The 15,884-nt window shown below is 37.7% G+C and overlaps 2 protein-coding genes across 2 annotated transcripts; one reads left to right on the top strand and one right to left on the bottom strand.

Moving 5' to 3' along the window:
- Positions 1 to 503: 503 nt before the first annotated feature.
- Positions 504 to 3,688, bottom strand: LOC135079798 (dnaJ homolog subfamily C member 2). The gene is made up of 2 exons (XM_063974400.1): positions 2,566 to 3,688; positions 504 to 2,042 (listed from the first exon to the last, which is right to left on the bottom strand). The coding sequence occupies exons 1-2, from the start codon at positions 3,433 to 3,435 to the stop codon at positions 1,044 to 1,046; spliced, it is 1,869 nt and encodes a 622-aa protein (XP_063830470.1). The 5' UTR covers positions 3,436 to 3,688; the 3' UTR covers positions 504 to 1,043.
- A 7,464-nt stretch (positions 3,689 to 11,152) lies between these two features.
- LOC135079793 (pyroglutamyl-peptidase 1) lies at positions 11,153 to 15,586 on the top strand. Its single transcript, XM_063974395.1, has 3 exons — positions 11,153 to 11,460; positions 11,656 to 11,897; positions 12,975 to 15,586. Exons 1-3 carry the CDS (start codon positions 11,236 to 11,238, stop codon positions 13,177 to 13,179), a joined length of 672 nt encoding a protein of 223 aa, XP_063830465.1. The 5' UTR covers positions 11,153 to 11,235; the 3' UTR covers positions 13,180 to 15,586.
- Positions 15,587 to 15,884: the final 298 nt, after the last annotated feature.

The following is a 15,884-nucleotide window of genomic DNA, read 5'->3' as shown; positions in this document are numbered from 1 at the left end:
AAAATAAGGTCATTTGTGTGGTTGTGGCCATTACCAGTAAGCCTACCTACCTATTTGGTAAATGGTTTCGATGTTTCCGGTATAATGCTATAAGAGATAAACTCGTGTGTATCATTGTATTGCGACTCGCCAGCATAGGTACATTAAATAATCAAGGTCGTATATTGATGGATGAATAATTGTTGGTATACAACTGTACATAAGTACCTATCAGATACCAGTCCCAGACAAAACTACGTCGTTTTCGTCAGTCTAGTCTGTACCTAAGTTACTAAAGAGAATCAAAATAATTATGATCAACAACTACGCACTTATTTCTTCAATAATGAAATATAATTTAAAATCACCAAACAATCGACACATAAGAATTAATTGGATATCTACCTAATTTCTTCTTCTTACAAAAGCAAAAGATACCAATTAAAAAGATTTTCCCATCCCTGGTTTCTATCTATTGTTCTCAGTACTTAATTAATTAATGGGATAGATAAATAAAAGGCAAATAAAATTTCAAATTGACTATGTTCATCACTTTAAACAAAAATAAATACAAAAATATGTCACAAGAGGATCTAATTACTGCACGTGATGGTCACATTGTTGGATTTGGATGAATTTTGTGAAATAGGTGACATCACCTATCGTTATAAAATATCTCGACTGCAAAATACATGCAAGCTTCACTATACAATAAGGAATTCCAGTGCTGTCTTTAATATAATTTTAACTCTTCATTGAAGAATTTGTAAGTAAGGCGATGTGTGAGTCTGAGTGGTAGGATCATCAGTCGAGCACACACAATACCAGCAGTATTGATGTGTGAGCAACAATTTACTAATACAATATAACAATTCTAGGCACTGTGAATGGACTTGCTAATAAATTATCTATCAATGACAAAAAGAGAGAAATCAATACATGACTGGGCATAAACTAATGGGATTTTTTATATTCTCAAATGTTACATTATAGTAGCAATACTGTTGATGATCCACCACCAAAATATGTTTATAATTTGATACAGAGCTAATGAGCTGTAAACGTTATTTAGCTAAATTAGCGGCTTGTTTTTTTGCTTTAACTAATTCTACTAGTTCCTTGTATCTCTTCATGCAGTCTTTTTTGGTACGGTTAGGGATGCAATCGGCTATCTTCTCCCACCTTTCAGGTGTGCTGACAGGGAACGTTTTAATGGCTTGCTCCAATAATTCTTGTTCGGTCTTGGTCCAGGCTCTGTCTTCTTTAGCGGCTTCTTTCTCAGGTTTCGGTTGCTCCTCAAGTTTGGGCTTGGATGTCCCATTAACCATCTTGGTGCCACTGTCACTCTTGGATATGCCACTGTCATCTACAATATTAATAACTTTCTTCCTCTCCTTCTCAAATTGATCATAGGCTTCCTCATTGGCAGCCTTTTTGAGGCTGCTTTTAGAGAAGTCTGAACTCTGCAGATCCTTAGCTTTGTTCAGGACCTCTTTAGCGGCGAACCGTTTGTCATCAGTGAAAGTGCTGTGTTGATTTAAGAAGTTAGCGACCACCTCCCATCTCTGGTTCGTACCGGCCGGGAACAAGTTTACAGCTTTGATCAGGAGCTGCGTCATTTCCGGAGTCCATTCAATGGGTGTTCGGACCGCAGATTCCTTTTTAGTTTTCTGCTCCTCGACTTGTTTAGTATCGAACAGGGCTTTCCTCTCGGCTTCGAGTTTCTCGTCGGTTTCCCTGATCGTGTTTAAGAAGGCGTCCCTGCCTTTAGATTCGAGGTCTTTCATTAGATCTTGTAGTTCGACGACTTTCATCATTTCGCAGATCTTTTCGACGGCTGCCATGTGTGCGACGGTTTCGTCGTCGTTGCTGGCGTAGTAGCTGTTGGCCTTGCAGAGGTCGCGAAGGGCCTTGCGCTCCTTGCGCAGGGTTTTCTTCTGCTGCTCGCGCTCGGCGCGCGCGGCCTCGATTCGCGCGCGCTCTGCCTCCTCGGCCTTCTGCTTGGCCGCCAGCGCCTCCTTGATGAGACGCTCTTCTTCCGCTTTCTTCGCTTGCACGGCGTCCTGAAATACGAGTGCGATATTTTGTAGTAATTAATAGTGACTGTAGGCCAACAAGTATTATGTATTTATTCTTGTAGGTAACACCACATTTTAAATATTACATTCAAGTGTTACATTGTAAATCACTCAGGTAAGTTGAGAGGTGGGAAATGTATTAATTTAATTCCATATAAAATGTTTAAGGCCTTACATAGACTGCCTTTTTCTACTTTTATAAAATTACTAAATAAATTAAGTGAATATTAAGTAAAATCAGGTACTCAAAGGTTTGGTATTGATTAGTAGTTTTAGCATAAAAATATCTGTCATAGAGAAGGGTAAAAATGGCTTTATCTGACGCAAATAAATTTATTAACACTGAAAGTCACATTTTTAATTGATTCATAAAATTATCATCACTAGATTTATGATAAACTTTTCACTTATCACAGATTATATGAAGGCTTTACTAGTCAGATAACCACACCAGTTTCATCAATAATAATCAGTGTGAATAACAATAAATTGCATTAAAAGTACGTACCTGTCTAGCTCTTTTGGCTGCTAATTTCTTGTCCTTATCCTCTTGTTTGAAACGCTGGATTCGCGGATCATTTGCATAAGCTAAGTCAACCAAGCTGCGTATCCTGGCCATTTCTTCCTTTTTTAGTTTGGCCCGAGCCGCTTTGTTCTGTTTCTCTATCCATCTCCTCTCCTCGCGGTCAGCCCCCCTCTCTTTCTCCTCCTCGTCCATGTACGAGAACTCACGCCAAGAATCAAACTCATACCAGAACGCATAAAACCTCTCCACTTGTTCTCTAGGACTGTTTTCATCACCTAACAAAGGCACATTTCTCTTCTCGGACCAGCGAGCATTCCCTTCAAAGTACTTTGCAAACGCTTTATAGAAACCATCCTTTTTAATCTCACTGCTAGATGGCAGAGAGTCATCTACTTGAGGGTCCACCGAGTCATACGATCTTCTTTTGATAGGAGTGCCAAGTGTCTCGTAAGCCTTTGTTATACAAGTAAAATAGTCGTCGTCACTACGAATCTCTTCACCCTGCGCTTTGCGCTTGTCCGGGTGATGTCTCAACACCTTCTGGCGGTAAGCTCGTTTGATATCGTCGTCTGTGGCCTTGTAACGGAGATTCTTCATACCTAGCACTGCATAGTGGTCTTGTTGTTTCCAGTCCTTCGGGTCTAAGCTCCTTAAGTACTCGACGTCATCCTCAAAAGTCACCTCTTCTGCCTTCTCCTTCAAATCCGACGTCTGGAACGAGGCATCCTCACCGTGGCATTTTATGTTGAAATATCTCAAGAATGCTGAACCAGCGCATTCTATTTTCCTCTTCACAAACGGGTGTGGTATCGCCACCACCCGACAGTTGGTATTAGAATCTCCCTCAGTCATTTCGAATTATCTTTAATTACAAAATATGGACACGGTTCTAACATAACCTAAAAGTGAGGTAAACAGTTTGCTAATGTTTCCAGCACCAGCCAACTATATTTACTTTTGCACTATATAAAAACTGTAATTACTTTATTAAATATGCTTAATTCACTGTTATAACAAAAATGCCATGCTTTTATTGCTAAAACGCGCCATGAAGAAATCGGAAGAAAAGACAAGACAGAATGAACGATGGTTGACAATTTGACAGACAGCTGTCATCGATGAATGAACTATGTATGAATGAACTCCAATGAACTGTGAATCGAATGCGAATGCGATACGAGTGGGCACAGTGGGTCTAGTCAAAATGCCATCGCAAACCAATATGAAATTTTCACTAATGTCAGTCGCCGCGTCACCAGTAATTCGATTCGATCGGAAAATGGCAGCCAAAATGCACATTGAACCACCAACGACGCGGCGATATAAAAGTTCATTCAAAATCGAATAAAAGTTAAAAAATGTCTATGACTGCGATTGTTTTTACTTTTTTTAGCTTTTTTTTTTTAATTTGTTTCTTCCTTCTTTCTGCTCTCTGTTTACGTCTATGCTTCCCCGTCAAACTAACTGTCAAAACGACATCGCGATACGGATTTGTCAAAACAGCCTTAGGGTGGGTTGCACCATCTTAGTTTAACTTTGACAAACGTCTAAAAGCTGTCAAACTCCATGCAAAAAACACCGGTTAACGTCATAGTTACGGTCAAAGTTAGGTGGTGCAACTCACCCTATTGGTTTTCGACGAATCGAAGCTTATCACCGGGGTTTTAGTAATCGCAATGAAAATGGCGGGTGTTGCGATTCGATTCGATTTTGATTGAGTCTTAAATGCATGTTGGCTAAGCCTTTGTATGGGAAATTTCAATCCAGTCTTTCGATTATCGATAGGTAGGGCTTTGCGATTCGATTTTTTGCCGTTTGACTAAGCCTTTTTTGTCATCGACCTCTTTTGCGATTTGTTTATTTGTTTGCGACTGGTTTGCGATGGGTTTGCGATTTTAAAGTGCGTTTTGACTAGACCCGCAGATATGGATAGATGAAGCATGTGTCAAAAATTGTATGAAGCCGAGCACAGTGGGTCTAGTCAAAATGCCATCGCAAACCAATGTGAAGTTTTCACTAATGTCAGTCGCCGCGTCACCAGTGATTCGATTCGATCGGAAAATGGCAGCCAAAATGCACATTGAACCACCAACGACGCGGCGATATAAAAGTTCATTCAAAATCGAATAAAAGTTAAAAATGTCTATGACTTTGCGATTGTTTTTACTTTTTCTAGCTTTTTTTTTTAAATTAGTTTCTTCCTTCTTTCTGCTCTCTCTTTACGTCTATGCTTCGCTGTCAAACTAGCTGTCAAAACGACATCGCGATACGGATTTGTCAAAACAGCCTTAGAGTGGGAGCCCTAGTGGGTTGCACCATCTTAGTTTAACTTTGACAAACGTCTAAAATCTGTCAAACTCCATACAAAAAACACCGGTTAACGTCATAGTTACGTTTAAAGTTAGGTGAAAAGCGCGGGAAACGTCAAGCTAGGCGGTTGTCTCAATTTTTGCTTTTGCGATTTTTATAAATTATCTAGTAAATAGAGATCAGTTAAGTAGTGGAGTGTAGTATATTTATGTTTATCTTTCTATTTATTTATTAGTTAGTGATTTTGGCAGTGCTCTGGTAAGTTTTTACCTTTTTCTCTGGTTACATGAACGACCCAGACGAACCTGGGGGCTCTGTCCCCCAGGTTTCGTACAATGTCACTATAGCTAATAATTATTCAGCATTAGATACTGAAAGTTCATGCACGGATGGCTCCGAACATTCTCAAAATAAATCCAAACGTTTAAAACGGGCCTCTGTACCTAAGTATTGTAAACACTGTAATAAAAAGAGGAGACGTCATCATAAAAGCTCTACAGTTCCTTCGCTTGATTCATGTGAATGTCACTCGGAATCTCATTCCGACACGCTAATTCAGCCAAAACAACAACCAAACAATTTCAATGATACTACTGCTAAAAACTCTGTGCCAGTGTCAAACTCACCAAACTCACTTGATGTTGAGTTTGAGAACAATAATTTGAATTCTCAGCGTCTACCAATTGGTAGGAATCTTTACCAGGCATCTGATGTTTCTCCATATGTCATACACATACTAAAAGAACAGACAACTTCCAATCAAAATACTTCAATTCACCCGGTTTCTCTTGGTTTGTTTTTGAAAAAGCATGGTTTTAAAAACATAATAAATGGCAGTTTAAAACGTATAGGCAGAAATCGTGCAGCTATTTCCTTTTCTAATTATGAGGATGCCAATACATTCATAAGTAGCACTGTCTTGACCAATAATCACTACAAAGCGTTTATTCCAACATCCAATGTTACTCGCATGGGAGTAGTGAGGGGCATTCCAACCAGCTGGACTGATGAGGAAGTCATACAGAATATTACAGTCCCTATAGGTTGTGGCAACATTCTTAAAGTAAGGAGATTGAAAAGGAAAACTATTGGAAAAGACACAGTTGAATACATACCTATAGAGACTGTAGTTCTCACATTTGATGGACAAGTACTTCCAAAGAGAGTATTTATGTGTTACAATTCTCTGCCCGTGGACTTATACATTTTCCCCACTATACAATGTTACAAATGCTGCAAATATGGTCACATTAAATCACAGTGTAGATCTCTTCCCAAATGTTTTAAATGTGGTCATGACCACTCGGGTGACAGTTGTTCAGTTGATGAAGAGTTTGTTAAATGTTGTCTGTGTACAGGGTCTCACTTTGCAACTAGTAAAAAATGTCCTGAGTTTTCCCGCCAAAAGCAAATTAAAGAGACAATGGCTAAGAATTGTATTTCTTATTCTGAGGCTTTAAAATTACACCCTCCTCTTGGCAAGTCTTATGCTGATGCTTTGACATCAGTAGCCCCAGTTAACACAAATAGACCAGTTTTGAAAAATTCATCTGATAGTATACCCAGCAGGAGTTCATATAAAAAAACAGTATTTCTTAAGCCTAGATCCCCACCAGTAATTAGTCCTGGATATGATAAGGCCTCTCATGATGCTCTTACTAAAGACTTCAACATAAACTTTCCTTCATCTGGCACTGCTTATAAAGATTCAAGTAAAGACTCTTTACTGTCTGATATTATGTCTGTTAAAGAACTTATTATTACACTTATTAATTCATTGTCTCATTATAATTCAAACTTCACACCGCCCAACGCTGCCTCATCCCAAAACCCTGTAAGTGACAAAAATAATTATTCATTTGATAGTAATTTTATAAATAATAATGAATTCGGTGGTAATTCAATGGAATTGCCGCAGTATTTACAGTAAGAAATCTGATTTGTTCCATTTGATAAATAAATATGACCCGTTAGCCATTTCTCTCCAAGAGACTTGGCTTAAATCTAGTAGTTGTTTTAAAGTGGCAGGCTATGCCTGCATTAGAGAGGACCGTCTAGACGGTTATGGCGGTGTTGCACTGCTGGTCAAGCATTCTTGGCCTTTTAAACATATTCCTATTCCCGTTCATAACGATGATTATTCCATTATAGCAGTCTCTGTAAATGGTATTTGTTTTGTTTCCATTTATATCCCACATCCATCCTCTATCATATATGATGAAATTTTACTTAATATTTTACCGTCCCTTCCAAAACCTATTTTAATAATGGGAGACTTTAACGCCCAGCATGCTTCTTGGGGTAGTTCTTCCTCTAATTATTATGGTTCAAGAATCTTAGATTTTTTAGATGTGAATAATTTATGCTTACTGAACTCCGGGGAACCTACACGTCGCACTGCTAGTTCTGAAGGATTCAGCGCTCCTGATCTATCTATATGTTCTCCTTCCTTAGCGTCATCTTTAACCTGGCACGCTCTTAGCTCTTCATATGGCAGTGATCATTATCCTTTATTTATAACTTTACCATTTTCTGACAAATCAATCCCAATCCGTCCCCCTCGATTGAAGTACCAATTGATTAATGCTGATTGGAAACATTTTAAAGAAAAAGTGGAGGAAAGATTAGAGTCACTTCCTTCCTTACAATTAGACAATCATAGCAATTGTGCTGATACTTTCACTCAAGTTTTAATTGATGTGGCGGACAATATTTTTCCTGTTAAAAAGAATCGTAGTAGATATATTCCTCCTCCCCCATGGTGGGATGAAGAATGCGCTGAAGCTATTAAAAAAAGGAAATTAGCCGAACGTGCGTACAGAGCATTTTCCTCTTCAGAAAACCTAGAAACTTTGTCTGAACTTATAAACAGCACCCGTAAGTTATTTAAACAAAAAAAATGGGAAGGATGGAAATCATTCTGCACTTCGATATCACCAGACATTTCCCCATCTGAGGTATGGAAAAATATTCGGAGATTTAGATCTTGTTTCCGAGAGAGCACTCCCTCGTTCATAGATAAATCAATTGCTGATTGCTTTCTAGATAAATTAGCGCCTCCTTCTGTGCCTCCTATAGATATAATACATCATGAATTAAACTATCCTATTTGCACTGAAAACCTTACAGATTTAAATGCTCCATTTACTTTTTCTGAATTAAAAGGCATTTTGTCGTACGTGAAAGATTCGGCTCCTGGTATTGACGGTATTCCTTATTCTTTTTTCATTAATTTAAGCGATTCTTGCCTTTCATATTTTTTATCAATAATTAATTCCATTATGATTAACGGTAACATACCTCCGTCATGGAAATCTCAAGAGGTAATTCCAATCCTCAAACCGAACTCTCCTGTAGGTAACTCCACTTCGTATCGGCCTATTGCTTTATCGTCTGTTCTTCTCAAAATTGCAGAGCATTTAGTTAAAAATAGATTAGAATGGTATTTAGAAAGCAAAGGTATATTAGCTACTACTCAATTTGGTTTTAGAAAAGGGAAGAGTACTATGGATAGTTTAGGAATTTTTACTACAGATATTCGCTTAGCCTTTACTAATAACCAATGCCTCCTTGCTGCCTTTCTTGATATCACAGCCGCTTACGACGGTGTTAATTTATCTATACTTAAAAATAAACTGGTAAAGCTACAAGTACCGATTACCCTAATCAATTTCATTATTAGTATGTTATCAGAAAGATCTATTAACGTTGCTACTCAAGATTCAACAGTTTTGACCCGAGTTCTTTGGAGGGGATTACCCCAGGGGTCTGTTTTAAGCCCATTGTTGTATAACGTATATACGTACGACCTTGAATCTGTTTTTATTAATAAAATTAATATTCTACAGTACGCTGATGACCTTCTTTTGTATGTTTCTGGTTATTCAGTAAGCGAATTATGTAATTGCTTAACTTCAGCTTTAGGTTCCCTTAAAAACTGGTTAGATAATAACTGTCTTTCATTGTCGGTCCCCAAAAGTTCTGTGGTACTTTTTAGTAGAATGCGGATGCCACCTCCTATTTTTGTTTACTATGATAATATCACTATCCAAGCTTGTAAGGAGGCAAAGTTTTTAGGTATAATATTAGATGACAAACTATCAGGGGTTCCTCATTGTTATTATGTCACGGCCAAATGTGAGCGTCTATTAAATATTTTGCGCTGCCTCTCAGGGGTCTGGTGGGGTGCTCACCCTTCCTCCCTAAAACTTCTCTATAACGCCATAATACGTAGTGTTCTTGATTATGGAGCTTACTTCTTAGAACCTTGCAATCTAGTCGGTCTGAAAAAAATGGACAGCATCCAATCAAAGGCTCTTCGTATTATTTCTGGTACAATGAAATCTAGCCCTATTAATTCTTTACAGGTTGAATGCACTGATCCTCCTCTTAGATTGCGCCGTCAATTCTTATCTGACAAATTTGTATTTAGAGTTTTACAATATTCAAATCACCCCCTATTCTTAAAATTACAACTTTTATCTGATTCTATTGGGACATCTCCTTACTGGGCTCATAAAAACCTTCCCTGTCTAGTTTTAAGTTACCGTAAATTTATATCTTTTCAAGCTCCAACTCACAGAACTCCAAAATTTCCCATATTTTCTGCTAGTTTTGAGTCGTTAGTTCTTTCTCCTGAAATAATATATGATTTAGATATCCCAAAAAATTCACTTGACGCTAAATATAAATTTAACTTAATTATTGAGGATAATTGGGCCGATTGGCATCATATTTATAGCGATGCATCCAAACACTCCAACGATGGTGTGGTCGGAGTAGGGCTTTTCCATCATCAGTATGGTATTCATGAAAAGGTCAGATTACCTCCTGAAACATCAGTTTTTACCGGGGAGTGCTGTGGAATTTATAAAGCCATAGAATATGTCCAAATTATGAAACTGAAAAAAACAGTAATTTTCGTAGATTCTAAGAGCGCTTTACAAGCCTTAGAAAGATTTCCATTTAAATGCAATAGTCAATATCCAATCGTAATCCAATGCAGGGAATTGCTTCATAAATGTTCTACTTTGGGGTTCAAAATTGTCTTCGCCTGGATTCCGAGTCATAGCCATATTTTTGGTAACGAAAAAGCAGATAAATTTGCAAATGAAGCTGTTGTGAATGGTGATATGATCAGTTATAAAAATTATTGCCATGACCTTTTGTCCCTCCCTAAGTCCTACTTGCGTGAATCATGGGAATTGGATTGGGCGCACAGTAGTGCAACCAAAGGAAAATGGTATAAGTTCATTCAACCTACCATTCCTATAAAACCATGGTTTTTTAAAATGAAACTGGGAAAGGTTTCTACCTCTAATATTATCCGTATGAGAATTGGCCATGCTTGTATACCTACGCATCTTTTTAGACTTAAAATTGTTAATTCTGATTTGTGTGAGTGTGGTACTGGCACAGGTGATTTAAATCATCTGTTTTTCATTTGTCCATTACATGACCGATCCTCTTTCATCGAATCCCTTATATCTTTAAAAGTACCTTTTCCCACTTCCATAGCCTGCCTCCTAAACATGCATGATAATATTGATATTTATAATACCCTATCTGTATATATGAATAATAATAACATTAAAATATAATTTGTTATGTAATTTAATTTTTATGTTTCCGGATTATTTATCATTTTGTTCTCTCCTTTATTTTCCTGATCCTTTGCAACCTTTTTTTTTCCGTTTTCCATTTTTACTTTCCTATACGTTTCCCAACCTTTACCTTACTTCGTCGTGGCTGACGCACAAGCCGTGCATGCCATCATAGGGAAAAAAAAAAAAAAAAAAAAGTTAGGTGGTGCAACTCACCCTATTGGTTTTCGATCGAATCCAAGCTTATCACCGGGGTTTTAGTAATCGCAATGAAAATGGCGGGTGTTGCGATTCGATTCGATTTTGATTGAGTCTTAAATGCATGTTGGCTAACCCTTTGTATGGGAAATTTCAAACCAGTCTTTCGATTATCGATAGGTAGGGCTTTGCGATTCGATTTTTTGCCGTTTGACTAAGCCTTTTTTGTTATCGACCTCTTTTGCGATTTGTTTATTTGTTTGCGACTGGTTTGCGATGGGTTTGCGATTTTAAAGTGCGTTTTGACTAGACCCGGAGGTGTTCGTGTTCGTAAAAAGGGTTAACTAATGCTAAGCAAAAAATTCAATTTGTCGTAACAATAGCTGTTGCATTATGTAGCCAACATAACAACATTGATAAGACAAATCAGCTGACTACCAATATGTCAAAACAGTTTTGAACTGCAATACTTAGCGAAGATATCTTTATTTAATTTCTAATCCATTGTGTAGAAATAAGCGTAATTTAGATTAAAATTAAGATGCCTGACGACATGGACTTTATGTTTAAGCCAATAGTGCTCGTAACGGGTTTCGGGCCGTTTGTAAATCATCCAGTTAACGCGAGTTGGGAGGGTGTGAAGCTGATAAACAAAGAAGAAATAGAGAAGAAACATAATGTAGAGCTCGTTCTCCTGGAGATCCCTGTGACTTATGAAAATGTCGATGAATTTGTGCCAGCCTTGTGGGAAACGCACACGCCAAAGGTACGAATAGGGTCTAAATATCTTTTTATTTTTGTCCTCTTTATCATAATGCAAACACTTTAGTAGGTACTTAATAAATAACTGCCCATAAAGTTTATGAATGTCTTTTTTGTTAGATAAACATCATATTGCATTGCATCCATAAAGAATAAGGCTATAATTTAATTTAAAACCCTTTGTTTCTATTAATTCCAGCTGATGATACATGTTGGAGTCTCAGGTATTGCAGAATGCTTCACATTGGAGATGCAAGCGCACAGAAAAGGCTACCAGCGAATGGACTACTTTGAGAAATGTCCGGCAAACCATACATGTCCTGCAGAGGGGGCTATAAGGCTGCACACAAAACTAAATGTGGAAAGAATATGCAAAGAGTTCAATGATGGCAACTCACATGAAGATAACACAAAGGCAGTGGCCTCAAAAGATGCTGGAAGGTAAGAAATCATTTATATTTATTTATTTATTTTATTGTTAGGAAAACAAACAGCATTCTATAACACACAGAGTTACCAATTAAACTTCACATATTTATTTAGCATACTTAATCATAAACAAGACTTAACACGAATAATTAATCTAAGAACTGTTATCAATTTTTTTTTCATTTGCCATCTGGAAAATAAAAATTAGATTCAATTTCTACTATCATTATTTCTGTTATTTTTATTATCAGTTCTAGTAGTTACTTTTCTATAAACTACCTATAAATTAACAATGCCATGAGTTCATCACACAGTCAACTGTGTAGACGTAACCACCCTGCTACTTGCTTCTATGCCACAATACTTCCGCCCTATAAGTGTTAATACATCACATCAAGCAATTGGGTTAACTGTTTGATTGACATCTGTAAGGGGTGTGTACAGAACTGTAGATTTTATTTGTAAATATGGCAAAGCAGTGAATAGAATAGCGTCGTAGAAGAGACGGCGCGCGGTTGCGGTTGAAATTTCGGCTGTACACTCTCGTCTCGTCCGAAAGCTCTCGTCCAGACTCGCCCGAATGTCTCGTGAGACAGCCTCACTTGCGAACACGGGAGCGAGAGTGAGTGAGCGATAGTGAGACACTCCGAGAGGTAGCGAGAGCTCCCCTGTACTCTCTCGTACTCGGCCTACCTAGAGAGAGTGCACAGCTCAGCTGGCATTCTCTCTCATCTGTGGCTGGCATAATAAATCGACATAGTGCGATGACGCAATAGCAGAACGCGTACCATCCGCCCAATGCCTTAAGCAGTTCAAATTACCGTAATATGAGAATGAGGGCTATCGTTTTAGCGCTCACCAGTTGGCGCCACTGTAGAGTAAGGTCCTGTCACTTGCTAGTAGCGAAGACAGTGGCGCCAGCTGGTGGGCGCGAAAGTGGTAGGAGGACTATCGCATTTGCACTCGTCAAGATGGCGCCACTGTAGAGTAAGGTCGTGTCAATCGCCAGGGGTGCCAACTGTTAAGTATTAAAACGATAGCCCTCATATCCCTCTCAGCACATCATAACCTAATCCCCTATCCCTCCAGGTACTTATGCGAGTACATCTACTACACGTCCCTCAGCGTGGACAACACGCGCACTCTCTTCGTGCACGTGCCCGATTCTCACGTGTACTCCGCCGAGCAGACGGCGCGTGGCTTGGAGCGGATCCTGCACCTGTGCTTGGACCAGCTCAATGATGACCAGCTCGCGGGAAAGATGAATGATGCCAACTTGGACGACAAAGCGTAGTGTGCGAGGGTCTTTACTTTAGACTGAGACTCACTGTCAACTATTGTACAACTGACTGCCTTGATCGTAAAATTTTGAAGACATTTTAGAATGGTAAAAACGATCATATTGCAATAGGACATTAATGCAGACAGTATTATTATTAACTAGCTACCTGACACCGCGAACTTCGTACCGCCTAACAGTCATTTAATGTCGTGTTGTTTTTATAATATTATTATAAGAAGAGTGTATTTGATACAGTCCAGTCGAAATAAGCATTCCCAGGTTTAGTTTTATGTTTCCAAATGCTACCTCACTGCTCATAAAGTAGCGAAATAAATTGGGAATAGCCTCGAATTATAAATGACCTCCAGTCTAACGTGGGGTAAAGGACTCGGCTTTGAATTTGATGCAATCTTATTTAAACTTTAGAGTTCAAAAAGTTGACATAAATGGTGTTTTGTCATCTGGGTCACCTGTGAAAATGGGAGTTCCGCAGGGGTCCATTCTGGGTCCATTCTTGTTTCTTATATACATTAATGATCTACCATATTTTGTTAGAAACTTGCGAAATCGTGTTATTTGCTGATGACACATCTTTGATTTTTAATATTGATAGAAGTAAAAATAACTTTGACGATGTAAATAATGCACTAACAAGAGTTTTAAGTTGGTTCACTACAAATAATTTACAACTCAATGCAAAGAAAACAAAATGTATAAAATTCTCTTTGCCCAACGTAAAAACAGTTAGTACTCAAATAGAACTTAATAATAATGCAATTGACATGGTACACTCGACTGTATTTCTGGGAATTACCCTGGATTCAAAACTCCAGTGGGGCCCCCATATAGAAACTCTAGCGGGAAGGCTCAGCTCAGCAGCTTTTGCAATAAAAAGGATACGGTCATTAACCGATGTTTCAACAGCTCGCTTAGTCTACTTTAGCTACTTTCATAGCCTAATGTCATATGGAATCATGCTATGGGGAAAAGCTGCAGATTTTGAAACAATATTCATTTTGCAAAAACGTGCGATAAGATACCTATATAAAATGAAAGCAAGGGCGTCCCTTAGAGAGTTGTTTAAAGAAATTGGCATTCTCACGGCCGCTTCACAATACATCTTGAACTGTATTCTTTTTATTCATCAAAATATTAATGATTTCAAAAAGAAAAGTGATATTCACCAAATAAACACTAGAAATAAAAATAAATTAGCTATACCCTCTTTCAGACTTAATAAAGTGTTTGCCACTTTTATGGGACAAGGTATCCATTTTTATAACAAAGTCCCTGATAAATATAAAGAGCTACCGTATAATAAATTTAAAGGTATAGTTAAAGATCACATGCTTAAAAAAGCTTATTATACAACTCGTGATTTTCTTAATGATAAGTCATCCTGGGAGTAGGATTATGGTCCTCTCATGCTCGTACTAAAAAGAATTTAAATTCGTGCTATGAAAAGTAATGTATTAACTAATTTTCTCTAATGTTATAGTGTCATGCTTCTCAATCTGGACTGTTACTTAGCTTTATTATTAGTTTTTTTTTTTTTTAAGAGATAACTTGGAATTGTCATTCTCACTAAAATGTCTCTGGGGTGGTGGCGTAGTGAGGCGGGTCGTTACATTCCCTCTAATATGGTCGAGTGAAGCGATGGCTGGTTCACTCGTCATGTCTGTGAACAGGCGCTGCTTTCGGGGACTGGTCAATCCAAGTTATTCAAATTTATTAATGCGAATCATTTCTCCTAGTATTTAAGTATCTTAATTTGTAAGTCTAGATATTAGCACGTTACTACCTTGTTTAATATGCCACGCAATTTTGTATACCCATTCTTATAAGATACATCATACAAGAATGCGTGGTAAATTCAGTGAACTGCTCCTGAATCAAATGTACCTACTACTGCTTTTTCTATTTATTCATATTAACCGGCAGACAGTGGTGACTGAGTTTGTTGCGGCGCTTCTTCTCAGCACTTGCCAAATGTTGGTCTCGAAGCGCTGGTAGGGTAAAAAGATTATGAGACATGTAGAGGCTCCTTAAGAGCAAAATGACGATTTGCAAGAACTATTTATTAGTCTAAACAAATAAAGAAATTTTGACTTTGACTTTGACTTTGAAACGTGTAACGCACAATCTACTTATTTTTCCATAATATTAAGTTTCACTTTGCCAAGTTTAGGTTATGATTTGTCTAAACAAAACGTAGATAAGTATGTAAGCTGGTCACAAAGTTGTCAATTTAGTTGCAATTTATTAAATAAATAACGTTCTTCCTAGTTTAATCTTATCTGTATTGATTTATTTGTAATATTATTATGATATTTTATGAAATTAATCGTATGTAATAAGGAAAAATATACTTAGTTACATTGAATTTATATTTGTAATAAATACATTGTTATCCATTGTTTATTAATCTTTCATTTACAATTGTACAGTAAATTGCGATAAAAGGGAATCAACCATGGTCGTACCCAGCCTCTGGCCTACAGGGGGGCAAGTTATATCCAGCTTCTGGCCTAGGGAGGGGCAAGTTAGATTTTTTAGGTCAGATAATTTATTTATCTATCCTTATCTATCCTATGTTACATTATGGTGATGCAAATAAATATCTATCTATCTACCATGGATAACGCTGACCTACATCAGAAATTGCCATGATTCTGATGCAGGTCAGGCGCAGACCACCGACTTTTAGTTGGCCGATA

The sequence above is a fragment of the Ostrinia nubilalis genome, chromosome 17 (assembly GCF_963855985.1).
Source record: "Ostrinia nubilalis chromosome 17, ilOstNubi1.1, whole genome shotgun sequence".
Taxonomy (NCBI): Eukaryota; Metazoa; Arthropoda; class Insecta; order Lepidoptera; family Crambidae; genus Ostrinia; species Ostrinia nubilalis.
The sequence above is the reverse complement of the archived record's forward strand: the minus strand, read 5'-3'. Positions and strand labels throughout refer to the sequence as shown.

What these genes read in the sequence shown, in the direction of transcription:
- LOC135079793 (XM_063974395.1), top strand. Translation starts at nt 11,236, where the DNA reads ATGCCTGACGACATGGACTTTATGTTTAAGCCAATAGTGCTCGTAACG. An exon ending in GGGAAACGCACACGCCAAAG is followed by an intron (nt 11,461 to 11,655) that starts GTACGAATAGGG and finishes TATTAATTCCAG; the next exon opens with CTGATGATACATGTTGGAGT. An exon ending in GCCTCAAAAGATGCTGGAAG is followed by an intron (nt 11,898 to 12,974) that starts GTAAGAAATCAT and finishes CTATCCCTCCAG; the next exon opens with GTACTTATGCGAGTACATCT.
- LOC135079798 (XM_063974400.1), bottom strand. Translation starts at nt 3,435, where the DNA reads ATGACTGAGGGAGATTCTAATACCAACTGTCGGGTGGTGGCGATACCA. An exon ending in CAGCCAAAAGAGCTAGACAG is followed by an intron (nt 2,043 to 2,565) that starts GTACGTACTTTT and finishes CTCGTATTTCAG; the next exon opens with GACGCCGTGCAAGCGAAGAA.